This window comes from Bidens hawaiensis, unplaced genomic scaffold (assembly GCF_021521415.1).
Source record: "Bidens hawaiensis isolate Kalapana, Puna unplaced genomic scaffold, B.hawaiensis_p1.1 tig00001440_1, whole genome shotgun sequence".
Classification (NCBI taxonomy): Eukaryota; Viridiplantae; Streptophyta; class Magnoliopsida; order Asterales; family Asteraceae; genus Bidens; species Bidens hawaiensis.
In genome coordinates this window covers 2624459-2640361 of record NW_027491081.1, presented here as the reverse complement: position 1 = coordinate 2640361, position 15903 = coordinate 2624459, and the positions used below count along the sequence as shown (strand labels likewise).

The 15903-nt window shown below is 37.5% G+C and overlaps 1 protein-coding gene across 1 annotated transcript; it reads left to right on the top strand.

Moving 5' to 3' along the window:
* The first annotated feature begins 4778 nt into the window (after nt 1–4778).
* LOC143576260 (uncharacterized) lies at nt 4779–5753 on the top strand. The gene has a single exon (XM_077060396.1). It carries the CDS (start codon nt 4779–4781, stop codon nt 5751–5753), a length of 975 nt encoding a protein of 324 aa, XP_076916511.1.
* The last annotated feature ends 10150 nt before the right edge of the window (nt 5754–15903 follow it).

Here is a 15903-nt window from a genome sequence, read left to right as displayed (position 1 = left end):
TTGATAAACAGAAGTGATGATAATTTTTCAAGGTTGGTAGGGAAGATTGTGTGGAAGGAAAGTATTAAGGAGAAAAAGTTTGAGCTTTTGAAGCCTCAGAAGGGGAAGTTAGTTGAAGATAAATAACGTGGTATGCGGGCTGATGGTAAGCCCTGGATGGTGATGAAATATAAGCCAATCCGATGTTTGAAAGAGGTTATGATGAAGCTAATGCCAAAGGATGTGTTGAAGGATCTCAAGTGGTGGTTTGTTGACTGCCAGACTGCTGAAGCTGTGATGGAAGATGAAGACGAAAATAAGATCCTGAGAGTGTATGATCCAATGCACTTGGTTAATTTGTCTCAAGCTGACTTTTAGGTACTCAATGACAAGAAGATTTTTTATATACCTGCGTGGAAAGACGAAGCAAAGAAGTACCATAGGGTGGTCTCTGTTTGTGTAAAACAGGGAGTTCATGCTTGAAGACTGATAGTGTATGCTTTTTGGGTTACAAGACACGTGAAAGATGATAGAGATATGAAGCTACTGCCAAGGGGGAGTCTGTTGGTGCAAGATGCCAGTAATTCATATATCTCGTGTTAATTGTGTCTGTAATCGTTACATTTTTCGTATTATGTTGAACGTGTAGTTAGCTTTTATGTCTAGCGAACTTGGGTAGCGAAGTTAGGACAACTTCGCCTAGTATGTTAGGCGAAGTTGTCGTGTTATTTATACCCTAACTTCGGCTCTTTTGTGAACAACTTTGACGGCTAGTTTTGTGACACTCTTGTGTTACGTGTTTGGTTTCTTGGTTATTACCTTGGCAATATAACAATTATTCTCTTATATACTCGGGTGTTTTCTTGTCATTTACGTGTTCATCGTCTTAGCACTCGTATCGTATACGTAGGGGATTCCGAACCCTCGTGTTACGAGATACTGCTGTGTAGATCCGGCTGGGAACCTACATATGAAACCCTAACAACTTGAAAGATTGATTAAGGTTTGATAAAGGTAAGAATATCATAAAAGTAAGTAGTTATAAAGGTATGGAAACATCTAAAGGAATCATACTTGATCTTGTTGAAAAAGACAATGTTCAAAAATATGAAGATTAGATTCTTTTAAAAAGAGAATAAGAACCTTCATTTTAAAAGTGAAATTTTGGATTATTAGAAACTTATAAAATAAATTAAAGCCTGGAATTTTAGGATATTTAAACATAATTCTACATAAATAAATAACAAGTTAAACTAGTAACATTGTTAAGATAAATTAAAAGACGAACTAGGAACCGAAAAACTCGATTAACGTGTCTAATGAACATACATGGTTAATTATATGTTTTTATATATGCGTTTAGTTCATAGGATGATTAGTATAGGCTTGTGTAATTTATTTGAGGATAACTTAAACGGTCGAAAAATCGGCTTTTTAAGCAAAACCGACACAACTATTAGGGACTGTTTTAGAACAACCCCTAAAGTTGTCAAATACTCATTTATAACATAAGTTAATACATGAGAAAAGGACAAGATGATACAACTTAGTCCTAAACGGTTCGTGTTGCCAGAACCGACTTGAAAACGTTAAAAAATTGTTATTTTAAGAAAACACTAACAAAAATAAAAATAATATATTTTCACAAATAAACTTGTAAAACTTGACAAAGATCTATGCAACAAAGTATTTTCCATAACCTATAAGTTACATTTTAAACGAGAAACCGGAACAACACATTTGAAGTATAAAACCGACAAAACCGACGAAACCGACAAGTTTTGTGAAAGACAAAAGATTAATATTTTCTTAAAAATTCCAGCAACTAAAACTTAAAATTATTTTATTAATTAATTAAATAATAACTAACGGAAAACTTAACTATGTGTATTCTCTTATGTGCTATCTGCTTATGTGTACATCAGAATAGGACTAATAAATTTAAAAGGATTTTTGGTATAAAACTAAAATCAAGTTTTTATTAACAAAACGCGTTCTAATATAGGACACGGGAATTTTGGAAAAGCTACAAAACAGTGAGTTTCTCTATCGAACCCCCCTCGATTTTAACTGGAAATGTTTTCAAAATGATATTTAATTGTGTTTTGGGGGAAAAACATATTCTCTATTATATATTATTTTTGTTAATGTTTTTTAAAGGCATTTTATTTTACAAATTGGTGTACAATACGAGATGAGTCTAGTTGGGATAAGTAACAGTTAACCCTAGAAAGGGGCACAAAAATATTGGTAGATCTATTGGGGTGACGCCCCCCACTTCCATTCGCGTTTGGTTAAAAGTGGGAATATTTTGAGTATTGTATGTATCGTGTTATCAAATATGATAGTCATACGTAATGTTGTATTCTATGATCATCTACAACAACCCAATTTGTTTATGAAATAAAATGCCTATTATTTTGTGATGTAATGACGGTAGATCATTACACAAGGATTTGTGATATAATGGCGGTAGACCATTATACATGGAATATTTGATATAATTCGGGGTGTAGTGACGATTACACACGAATTGATATCGGATTTGATTGTTAAATGGATTGTGGTTTCGACTCATATATATATAGGGAAACTCAATCCATTTTTGACATAAAGGGAGACTCAGCAACACATTGTGTTGATCGTTATTTTAATATGCTTTTCAGGTAAGTGAAGATTTTGAGGTGGCAATGGAAACGAGAGCTTGTAGTGTTTGAAAAAAATATGAATTATTGTAAACCGTGCATTAGCACGTGTAATAAACTCTGATGTTGTAAAATATTTTCCAATAATAAAAGATGATGCTTTTATTATTATTTATCTATTGTTATTGGCTATCGGCGTCTGTCATAACCCGAACGACTTAAGTTAAGACTTCCGCTGTGTTAAGTTAAGATTCTCGGAGTGTGACAGAAGTTGGTATCAGAGCCAATAGTTATAGAGAATTAGAAAATATAAAGTTTTCTAAACTATAACCGTATGTTCAAACACGCGCTCCTTTCCCGCCTCTCGAAATGAAAAAGGTAACAAGATATATAGATATATAATTGATTATTACTAACTTGAATTGATATGTTCTTTACAGATGTTGACCTCAGTAGTGATTGTATCTGACTCAGACTCCAGTGACGACAGTATTCCCCTATCACCGGTCAAGTGGCGCCCGGAGGTTGCATCAGGAGACGCTGGTTCTACTTCGGGAACCGCACCCTTAAAAGTGTACTCTCGAAAGAGAACCAGGGCCACCCGCGTTGCACCGGCCCCTAATGCTGCTATCCCATTGGCCGTGATCCCACCTCCTCCACCACCGCTTCCCGCACCGGAGCCTGTGGTAGAGGAACCCTCTGATCATGAGATGCTAATGATTCTTCTCGCCAAGTCCTCGGCCTATGAGAATATTGTTCACCATATGGTGGACCGCGTCCTTGCTATTGAACATTAGCAAGGCATCTATGACCAAACACATAACGCGTTGTGCCAGTTTGTGAATGATTTGAAGAATCATGGATTGCTGACGGAGGCCAGGGTGGGAAACCGTGAGATGAAGAATGGCGTGATAGAGCCATGTGTGGGTTACTTGATGAGCATTCACTAGACATAGCTCACAAGTAGTATGTTTATTTGGGTAGTATGACTATTATGGTAGTTTGTTTTGTAACTTAAGTTTGAACATGTAGTCTTTTGTGTGGTTGTGGTGAACTTGGTAGAAACTGAAAACAATGGTGGGATGATTAAGGTGTAAGTAGGTACACCTAATTTTGGTAGTATTTTGGCAATTATAAAATCCCAAACTTTGATGATTATATTTATGATTGTGTTATTAATGATGCTATTTAATTCCTTACAATTTAGAAACATATCATTTTTCCAAAACTAACAAAATTATATTCTTTTTCTAAAAAGAACATGGCACCAAAAACAAGACGCACAAATAATAATCAAGCGTCCGGATTACCTTCCTGTCAAGACGAGTTAGCTCAACTAATCGCTCAACATGTAAATACGACACTCGAGCAACACGAGGCTAACCACAACGCAAGCCAAAACCCCCTGAATACAACTAATACTTCAAACGGAGGAACTCCTAGAACCGAAACTCTAAACGAAAACCCCTCGGGTAGTACGGTACGCGGGTGCTCATACAAAACTTTCCAAGGTTGCGGACAGAAAGAATTTACCGGTGCCGAAGGACCTTTGGAAATTATCCGATGGATCAAGAAAATGGAATCTGTAATGAAAATCAGTGACTGCACTCCTCTCGAATGGATAAAATACGGATTGTGTTCATTCCGTGATGAGGCACTCGAGTGGTGGAACTCCATAATTCAAAATCTTGGAGAAAATGCCGCTTACCGTCTAACCTGAGAACTGAAAGAAATGTTGCCAAAAGAGTATTGTCCCCGAAACGAACTTCAGAAAATCGAATATGAATTCTGGCAGTTAAAGATGGAAGGTGCTGACATTGGAGGATATACTTCTTGATTCAACGCATTGGCACGACTGGTACCCCGACTGGTTACGCCTGAATATGCAAGAATCGAGAGCTACATTTGGGGATTAGCTCCCGAGATTCGAGGAATGGTCACCTCCTCCAAACCAACCACTATCCAGTCAGCCCAAGAGCTGGAAAAATCTTTAACTGATAATGCAGTTCATATGGGAACTCTAAAAGACTCCGGAAAGAAAGCTGTTACCACTGAACCCGAACGAAAAACACCTACAGAAAATCAGAAACCCGGAGAATTCAAACGGAAATGGAATGGTAACTCAGGAGGACAATTCAAGAGAAACCCAGGAACATGAAGGATGTTTCAGCAAACGCAAGAGGACTAGGAGGAAGCCCAGGACAGGGATCCACTTGTAGAAGGTGTGGAAAGAAGCATAGTGGTGAATGCCGGATGTGCAACAAATGCAATCGATTTGGCCATATGACCTGCGACTGCTACGCGAAAATAGAAACACCCACGGGAAGCCGAACTCACGGATGCTTCGAGTGCGGTGTCATCGGACATTTCAGAAATGAGTGTCCCAAACTCAATGGTCAAAACGCTAGGGGCAAAGCATTCGAGATGAACGCGAAAAAGGCCCGGAAGGACTCATCCGTAGTCACCGGTACGTTTCTCATTAATAATCATTATGCTTATGTACTATTTGATACCGAAGCAGATCTAAGCTTTGTTTCAAACCAATTTGAACCCCGTCTCGGTATTGAACCAAGTAAGTTAGACAATAACTACTCAATAGAATTAGCTAATGGGAAACTAATTGAAACTAGTAAAATTGTCCGAAACTGCAATATCCTGTTAGAAAACCATAGGTTTCCAATCGACCTTCTACCCATAGAGTTAGGCAGTTTTGATACAGTAGTAGGAATGGATTGGTTATCTAAAAATGGAGCTGAAATCATATGTTCCGAAAAGCTAGTTCGTCTACCAACCACAATTGGTCAAAGTCTGAACATTCAAGGTGATCAGAGTAACACCGAGTTAAAACTCTCCAGTATCACAAAAACCCACAAAATGTTAAGGAAAGGATGTCCAGCTTTTCTTGTCAATGTAGTCGACGCAAAGGCTAAAGAGCAAAAGATAGAGGATATTCCTGTAGTATGGGATTTTCTAGAAGTTTTCCCTGAAGATTTACCTAGATTACCTCCTCAGCGTCAAGTTGAATTCCGAATCGATTTGGTTCAAGATGCCGCTCCGATAGCTCGATCTCCGTACAGATTAGCACCATCAGAAATGCAGGAGTTATCTAATCAACTTCAGGATTACTAGACAAGGGATTTATAAGACCAAGTTTCTCACCTTGGGGAGCTCCAGTCTTATTTGTGAAAAAGAAAGACGGCTCTTTTCGCATGTGTATCGATTACAGAGAACTAAACAAACTTACCATTAAAAATCGGTACCCACTACCGAGAATTGATGATTTGTTTGATCAGTTGCAAGGATCAAGCTATTACTCAAAGATCAACCTGCGATCCGGGTATCATCAGTTACGTGTTGCAGAAGAAGATGTTCACAAGACTGCTTTCAGAACTCGCTATGGCCATTATGAATTTCTGGTCATGCCATTTGGTCTAACGAATGCACCCGCTGTATTCATGGACCTTATAAACAGAGTTTGTAAGCCATACTTGGACAAATTCGTGATAGTATTCATCGATGACATACTTATCTACTCACGAACCAAGAAGGAACATGAACGACACTTAACACTGATTCTTGAATTGCTAAAAGAAGAAAAGTTATATGCAAAATTTTCCAAGTGCGATTTCTGGCTTCGAGAAGTCCACTTTATAGGACATGTAATCAATGAGAATGATATCCTAGTTGATCCAACAAAAGTTGAATCAATTAAGAATTGGGAGACACCAAGGTCACCTACTGAAGTGCGACAAATTTTGGGATTTGCTGGTTATTACCGTAGATTCATTGAAAAATTTTCTTCTATAGCTCAACCCTTAACCCAATTAACCTAGAAAGACAAGAAATATGAGTGGATAAAAGAGCAAGAAGAAGCTTTCCAACTGCTTAAACAAAAGTTGTGTAGTGCACCAATCGTATCCCTTCCAGAAGGAACTGATGGATCCGTAGTTTTTTGTGACGCATCCCGATTAGGTCTTGGATGTGTGCTCATTAAAGGAGAAAAAGTAATAGCCTATGCTTCACGTCAACTCAAAGTGCACGAGAAAAATTACACAACTCATGACTTGGAACTGGGAGCAGTTATTTTTGCACTCAAGATTTGGAGACATTCTCTCTATGGCATTAACTACAGGATTTACACCGATCATAAGAGCCTCCAGCACATATTTGATCAAAAGGATTTAATTATGAGGCAACGAAGGTGGGTGGAACTACTCAATGATTACGACTGTGACATTCGCTACCACCAAAGTGAAGCAAATGTTGCAGCTGATGCTTTGAGTTGAAAGGAAAGAGAAAAACCACTTCGTGCCCGTGCATTGGGATTAACGATTCAAACAAGCCTTACCACTCAAATCCGAGATGCACAAAAAGAGGCCTTGAAACCTCGAAACATAAGAACCAAGAGATTATGAGGTCTCGAGTGTGAATTCATAACGAAATCTGATGGTACATTGTACTTGATCGATCGAGTTTGGGTACCACGTTATGGAAATTTACAAAATTTAGTATTGGATGAAGCTCAAAAATACAAATACTCAATACAACCAGGAGCAACCAAGATGTATAAAGATCTCCAAGAATTATATTGGTGACCAAACATGAAAGGGGTTATAGCAGTCTACGTCAACAAGTGTCTGTGTTCAAGGGTAAAAGCTGAACACCAGAAACCATCTGGACTGTTACAGCAGCCTGAGATTCCACAGTGGAAATGGGAAAACATTACTATGGATTTCGTGACTAAATTTCCAACCACTCCAAACAACCATGATTCCATATGGGTTATCGTGGATCGCTTAAAAAAATCCTCTCATTTCATCCCTATCTGCGAGAAATTCAGCTTGGAGAAGTTAACTCGATTATATCTGAAAGAGAGTGTGGCTAAACATGGCGTACCTATTTCCATAATCTCCGACAGAGATGGTCGTTTCATCTCCTGATTTTGGCAATCTCGTCAAGAATCTTTAGGCACACGCTTAGACATGAGCATCGCTTATCATTCCCAGACCGATGGTCAAAGCGAGAGAACCATCCAAACCTTGGAAGATATGTTACGAGCCTGCGTTCTCGATTTCGGCAAAAGCTGGGATATTCATTTACCGCTAGCTGAATTTTCCTACAATAACAGCTACCGCTCCAATATTAAGGCTGCACCGTTTGAAGCCTTGTACGGGAGAAAATGTCGATCCCCTCTTTGTTGGGCTGAAGTTGGAGTGAAACAACTGACAAGAACTGAAATTGTTCAGGAGACCACCGACAGGGTCTTCCAGATCAAAGACAGGTTAAAGGCTGCAGCAGACCGTAAAAAGGGCTATGCTGACAATCATAGAAAGTCGTTGGAATTCCAAGTAGGAGATAATGTTCTGTTGAAAGTATCACCCTGGAAAGGAGTAATCAGATTCGGAAAGAAAGGAAAGCTGAGTCCTAGATATGTTGGACCATTCAAGATCAGTGATCGAATTGGTCCAGTAGCTTATCGACTCGAGTTACCTTCCGAATTGACCGGAATACACGACGTGTTCCATGTATCAAACTTGAAGAAATGCTTATCCGACGAATGACTGATTGTTCCAGTTGTGGATATCCGAGTTGATGACAAGCTTCGATTTGTCGAGGAGCCTGTAGAAGTCATGGACTGGAAAATACAAAAGCTCAAACGAAATCGAATCAAGCAGGTCAAAGTTCGCTGGAATTCAAGGCTAGGCCCTGAGTTCACTTGGGAACGACAAGACCAGATGAAACGAAATCCCCATCTGTTTCCAGTAGAGTCAGAAGCCAGTAACACTTCCTAAATTCCAGGACGAAATTTTTTAAAGGATGGGAGAATGTAACACCTGGCAAAAATTTTCACTAATATAATCATGATTATTCATCCTAATATCATTTTATTAATAAAATCCCTCTTTACTAAGGTTCATTGTCTTGCAAAGTCAACAGAAAGTCCAAATTTCGGCACGAAACAAGAAAAACGTGCAAAAACCTCGGGTAACGAGCCATAAAGTAAATAAATCATTAGATTGATTAAACAATCTAAAAAATTCAAAATATATATGAAAACATGTGAGACAACATAAAAATATGATTCAGGAAGGCTCAAATCACAAAATTTGGAAAACAAGTAAGCCCGAGCCAGTACAAGACCCGAAAAGGGCTCCACATAAATTATTTTCAAAAAAATTATATTTATGGTCCATACTGTCTGGAATTTGATTTCGTTCAAAGTCTGACAAAAATTAATAAAAACGGAGTTCATTTGAATATTTAAAACACGAAATACGTTAAACGAATAACCGAAAATAACCTAGTTATTGATTAAAACTCCTCATATACCCACCCCACCCCCCTAGGCCGCCCCCACCCCACCTTGGACACATCAACACCCAAGTGTTCCAATCACACATTCCCAAATACCCCCTAATGATTATTTTCTAGAAACTTGTGAGTTGTTAACCATCTAAGCACTCCACCTATCCACCCAACCCACCAAATCACCACTCTAACCATCCAACTCATCACGCTACATCTCTCCCTTTTGCTCCCTTAAAACTCACGGCCAAACACCCCTTGGGACACCCACACATAATTCAAACTTAACAATCAAAACACACATGCACATAATCAATAACATGGAGGTCTAGATCAAGATCAAGGGAAGGATTAGGCTTATAAGGAGCTATTAGGAAGGATTGAAGCTAGGAATCACACACTCTTAACATCTCTAATCTCATCTTTCAAAACCTCAATAACCAAGTAAGTAACATAATAATATTGATTGAGTGATAATATACAAGATTTGATATACTTGAGTTTGATTGGAAGATTGATGATGTGTGTGGTGTACATATATGTGTGTAAACCGTGCAATAGCATGTGTAATAAACTCTGATGTATTAAAATATTTTCCAATAATAAAAGATGATGCTTTTATTATTAATTGTCTATTGTTATTGGCTATCGGCGTCTGTCATAACCCGAACGGCTTAAGTTAAGACTTCCGCTGTGTTAAGTTAAGATTTTCGGGGTGTAACACCTTACTCATTTTTCGTCCATGAAAAAGACTTATGCAATGGAATCAAAATCGGAAAATATAGTTTTAAAATGGATTACTATAGAGAATGGTAAGCAAGTTTCAGTTTTGTTCAAATTAAATCATTTATGTAAAGTTTTGTTGTATTTAGGTCACTTAACCTTTATTTAGTATTTCAATCCTAGATATTTGGCATGGATATCAAGTTATCTAGGTTTTTATTTTATTTTATCCGTATTTAGCCATGTTCTTTTAAATGACAATATAATTAAAAAGTTTCTATTTTTTTGGTATGGTTGCAATTAATAAATTCTCCATTAAAAATTTGAATATCACCCAAGTATTTTACCAAATTTTTATAAAAAAGTTGGTTTTTTTTTATAAAAACCCGTAATTTTTATAAAGAAATTGGTGCATTTTTATTCATTCAAAATTTTTTTGCACACTTTCTTTGTTTTAAAATTATATTTTTGCATTTTGTTTTACAAATTTTTTGCAATTTTCAAAAAATATTTTGCAATGTCAAAATACGTTAAAATAAAAAAAAAACCTAGATAACTTGTTATTCAGGTCAAATATCTAGGATTGAAACACTAAATAAAGGTTAAGTGACCTAAATACAACAAAACTTTACACCAGTCACTTGATTGAAACAAAACAAAAATTGGTTACTATTCAATGGAGTAATCCCTTTTAATAACATATAAGTTATATTAAAGCTCAGATTAACGCAAAAACAGCGATCATCGATATTGTTGTCCACTTAAACCCATGACTTGATCTTTATCGAAACAAGTTAGATCCAACAACTTCAATATTTTATATAATCTAATGGGACCCACAGTCAAGAATCGTTTTATTTTAGTTTTTCTACCAGACCAAGCCACCTTAACTTGACTTAAACCTCATAATTAATATATCAAAACTTTGCTACTTTTTTTATATGAATAGTTAAGACGAACAAGAATATTATTTGTCCACCTAAATTAAATGATCAAAGTCCACTTAACTTGATTTAAACCTCATAATTTATTCAACTAACTAGCTAGTGTTCCCACTACATGACATACCCCCGTTATCAAACAGTACCCAAACCAATTTTGTAACATTCGTTATTTGGCAAACCCGAAACCCGACCCGTTAAAATTTTCTTTCGTTTTATTACTCGGTTTGTGTTTCATTATTTCATAAAATATTAAATTATCGCGAATGTGCAAAATCCACCCTTAACCATGTTTTATCCTAACATGATCCACCAACCAAAGCCTAGGGACTAAATTGCAAATAATAATTAAAATGATTTCCCTCAGTCTCCTTCCCACCGTCACCGACAACCCCCCAATCTTTCACGGACCTGATTTGCCGGGATTTGATTAAATTGACAGCTCATCCTTCAGCACGCTTTCAAAACTACATGGAAACTTTGAAATTTGACAACCAAAACCTTAGCGAATTCGAATCAATTTCATTAACTCTTCACGTGGACTGACCTCGCCATTTACCCTATAAATACTTGATCATAATACAATTAATCGATCCCACACCATCCTCAATACAAGTCGACACTATGCCCTAACTTAAGCGCAACCTAGAAAGTCGTCCAATATATGTTTATGTGTGATTATTAATACAATTACTCATGTTTTATTACCACATCTATTCAAAACACAATTTAATATATGTTTACGTGTGATTATTGAATTTGTGTACCTGTTAAAATTAAATAATTACTGTCGCTTTAATTAGTGTCTTTTGAGCTACTGTCCAATCAATACGCTATGCCCCGACATGCTTTGCCGTCTTTGGTCGGGGTGTGACATATTGGTATAAGAGCCGAAGGCTATAAGATAAGTGGTTAGATATAACGAGCTGGTAGCATGCTTAGGTCCCTATAAGTGATATGCCTTTACGTGTTTGAAACCTAAATTATATTATTGATTGATGTAGCTTAAATGATTTGATATTATTCATGTTGAAAAAAGCACACATAACTCCGAGGCTATGTCTCACTCTCAATATCATTTTCAACACCCCAGATGTTATTTTAAATTAGGAAATTCCTTAAGAATTCCCACCATTTTTATTTTTACTCCCCTCTCCTTGACGATGATTAGTGCGACGGATATGTAGTAACTGTAAGGGGAGCACACTTGTTCTCCGAACTCTTGACACCAAGGTTTGCGACCTAAGGAAATGTGACGCGTATAAATCTCAATCAACCGTGAGGCCCGGTTGCTTTCCTGGATGGTTCGACGAGAGTGTGAAACTTATTAAGCCAAATCATATTACACCAAAGGTCCACAATTCTACTAACCTATTGTATAAAATGCGGTCATATGACGACCACACCTTTAAATAATAACCGAATTCAGGGTGATACATGGCTAAACTCGGTTCTTCCTTATATTGTTTTAGTTGCAAGAGTTGGTGGGAAAAGCCATGGTGATACATGAATACCACAACCATTCAACTCAACGCCCTCATCTTGGTTTTAATCAATTTTAAATATGTTGTTGAAAAATTAAGCCGCGGTGATACTTGAATATTTCAACGATGAGATTTTTGTTAAAATTTTTTTTTTGTTATAAATGATTATTTTCTCATTTTGTCGAGACAATCTCATGGTGCTTCATGTACGTCTCAACCATCGATAAGTTTTATAACTTTATTTAATTATTAATTTCATTAATACTTCAAGTTTAGGTTAATAAAATTTTCATTTTGTACCCTCATGAATTTTCACAAAACTCAAATTTTCATATAGTTATACAATTTATCCCAAAACCTAATAAATTTTCATATTTTGTTCTTGTAGCATGTATTCTTCTTGCCTCATCAACCGTAACCGTCGCATCAACAACTATGGCCGTAGCATGTCATCCCGCATTGTGAAGGGAATCGTGGAAGCTCTTCCAATACTCATTTCTCAGCTCCAAACCATGAATGCTGCTACCACACTCGTGAATCCAAACCCAGTTTCTTGTTCCTTCAAACAATTCACGAATTCTAACACAACGTATTACTTTGGGGCCGAGGGTGCTACTACCCTCCTCCAATGGTTCAAGCAGATGGAAAGTGTGTTCCTCCATTGTGTGTGCCCGGAAGATAATAAGACCACCTACACCTCAAGCGTCTTCAAACTGAGTGCCCTCACCTGGTTGAATGGTGAGAATCGCTCTCTTGGGGCTGAGGTTGCCATGCTTTTCCGTAGAATGACCTTAAGAAACTCATGCTCAAAGTTATCCCCAAAACATGAACTCCGGAAGTTGGAAAAATAATTTTAGAACTTGAAGCAAGAAGGTGGTGATAATACAAATTACAATGATCGGTTCCATGAATTGAGCCTCCTCATCCTGCATATGATCACTCCCCTTGAACATGCCATCGATAAGTACATCTCGGGTTTGCCTAAGCAAATCCAAGATTCTGTCCTGAGTCGTGACCCGAAAATCCTTCATGATACCATCACTCTAGCCGGTACCCTCACAGAGAACCACGTTAAGGCTGTGACCTTGACGCAGAAGAATTGCAAGAAGACCAATGATAAGCTTGCACCCGAGCCCACTAACGAGTTAAAACCCCAAACCACTAATCCCGAATCCACCAAGCTCAACAATAACAACTCTTCCCACTACCACAAGAACAAAAGAAAGTCCAATTCCCAAAACTATGTCTTGGCCCAATCACAAGCCCAACTCACCAAGAAGTCTTGCACATGACCCCATTTTTTATGTGACACGTGTAAATTCCACCATTCACCTAACATCAAGTGTCGTCATTGCACCCATTGCGGTCGTTTTGGTCATCTCATTTCCACATGCCGGGAACTCAACCAACCCATGGTTCAACCATTTACCACACCTCTTACTCAACCTCAAGCCTTACCATATGCTCAACCGTTTCCTCAAGAACCTCTAACTATTTTAGAGCTTGTTACAGTTGTGAGGATCCTAGCCATTTCCGCAATGCATCCCCAAGACTCGCACATGTGAACCAAATTCCATTCAACCCAACCCAAGCCACCCAATATCAAGTTTATCAAGCCTAAGTCTACCCAACCCATGTTACCCAAGCCCAATTCAACCAAACTTAAGCGAATCAACTTCAACCAATCCAAGCTCAACCCATTTAAGCAATTCATGCGCAAACCATTTAACCAATTCAAGCCAACCAAATCCCAACCAACCAACCAACCAACCAACCGACCCACCTCAAGTAACCAAGCTACTCAAGGTACTCAAAGATATGCATGCTACATCAACATATCCCAAGTCTAAACCTCACCCTTCAAGAATGTAACAACTCGAACATTCCTAAATTTAATATTTATATTTAAAACCCGACTTATTTCGATGTTCGGGAAATTTTATCGCGTTTATCGAGTTAATTTATTATTATAATATTATTCTTAATTATTTTAATATTATATACTTATAACTTTCAAAGTTTGGCAAAAAATTTCCAAACTTAAACTTTTAACCCTAATTGATTCCATCCTCAAAACTTAGGGTCTAAAGTGAAAAATTGTGTTATAACCCATCAATAATCTGGATAACGCCTGATCTAAACCCTAATCCCTGACTTGATTTCCGTTGAGGTTTCTTGGACCTCAATTCTCGCATCCATTAAAGAAATCAAATCAATATATGCATTATACATACCATACACAGCCTAACCGACGATTTAGTTATGTTATACGAATCTAATCGGATCCGCATTTCGTATTAATCTTGGCATCAAGGTACAGTCTTTTAGGTAGGTCCACGTCAGTTGGTGGCCTTTGTTGTTGTTGAAGTGTGGCTCTGGTAGTTGGAATTGGGACACTTACTGTGGAAGACCTTGGAGCATATTTCTTTTTAGGAGCTGGTCTTCTCACATGCCCAGTTTGTTCAAACAATCTCACAATCTAATCTTTTGGCATCATCACAAGCTTCAAAAAATATCCACCCTCCTTAGCCAATGTTGTAATCATTTCCATTATTTCATTATCAGTTGGCCCAATTGGGGTTGATCTTTGTGTCTAGATAGGCTCCCCCTTGGTCCGCACTAAAATGATAACAACCTTCTCTGCTCTTCCTCCAATCTCTCATAGTTCTCCTTCTCAGTATGTAATAATTCTTTTAGTTGTTCTTTCCCAAGGCTATCAAACACACTATTAGCCCTTCCCTTGCTCATCATTAAACATTTCAAGGTTTTGATTCTGTTTTCGTCTTCCCAAGGCAACAAGTTTATTCTTTCAAATTGGCTTTTCCTTCACTTGAACTAGAGGAGGAGTCTGAGAGGTTTTTGTCTTGCCTTTTTCTTCACTGTATTTCCCCCTCTCAGACTCATAGAGGGATAATTTTTCTTTGGTTCTCATGTCTTTGGTTTTCTCCCCCTCTCCTCTTGCTGTCAACAGTCTGTCAAGCAGCACAATCTTTTCATCCTCCCAAGTTTTCTTTTCTTTTCAGCTAAAGTTATCAGTTTGGGTTTCCTTTTGCTAGTGCTGGAATAAAACTTAATTTTATAAGATATTTGTTCGAATCTTTCTTCCACAACCTTCTTGCTCATTCCTTCAACATGTTCAACATCAATGCTATGATCTATCAAAAATTTACACTTTCCCCATACTTGCTGTAAAGATTTCAATTTTATCCTTTTGGTCAGCTGCTTTCTTCTTCAATCTCTCCTATTCTTCTGCCTTTATTCTCTCTTTAGTTGATTGATAGACACCCTCCAGTTCCTCAAAACTCATGTGACTTAGTTGTTTTATGAAGAAGTTATGAAGTCTCAGATAGGCTAGGAACTTTTTAGTGTCTTTGTTTTTATTCTCCCTAACTTTCCTCAACTCTCTCACCTCTTAATCAAGAAACACCTGCAACTCTTCATCACTCATCACAGCCAGGGTCTCAAATTTATAACCATGTTTCATCAGGCTGATGATCTTGGGATCTTCTTTCTTGGCTTCATCCATCATGTTTTGTATATTTTCTCTATGTTCTTCAGTCATATTCACATGGGGAGAGTCAGTCCCTTCATCATTTCATCAGATAAGTCAATGAGTGCATCAATTTTAGGTTCATCTACTTTGGGCTCATTTTCAGGATCAATTGGCTTAAAATATTGTAGAGGCACAACCCTGATAGGATTCTTCTTCTTTTTAGGCATTGCTTCATCAGAAAATTTATCACCATATCTCTTCCTCAACCTGACATATTTAATTATTACGATGGCCAACTCTTCTCATCTTTACTCACTTCATCAAATAAGCTT

Excerpts from the sequence above, each read along its gene's own strand:
- LOC143576260 (XM_077060396.1), top strand. The coding sequence starts at position 4,779 with ATGAAGGATGTTTCAGCAAACGCAAGAGGACTAGGAGGAAGCCCAGGA.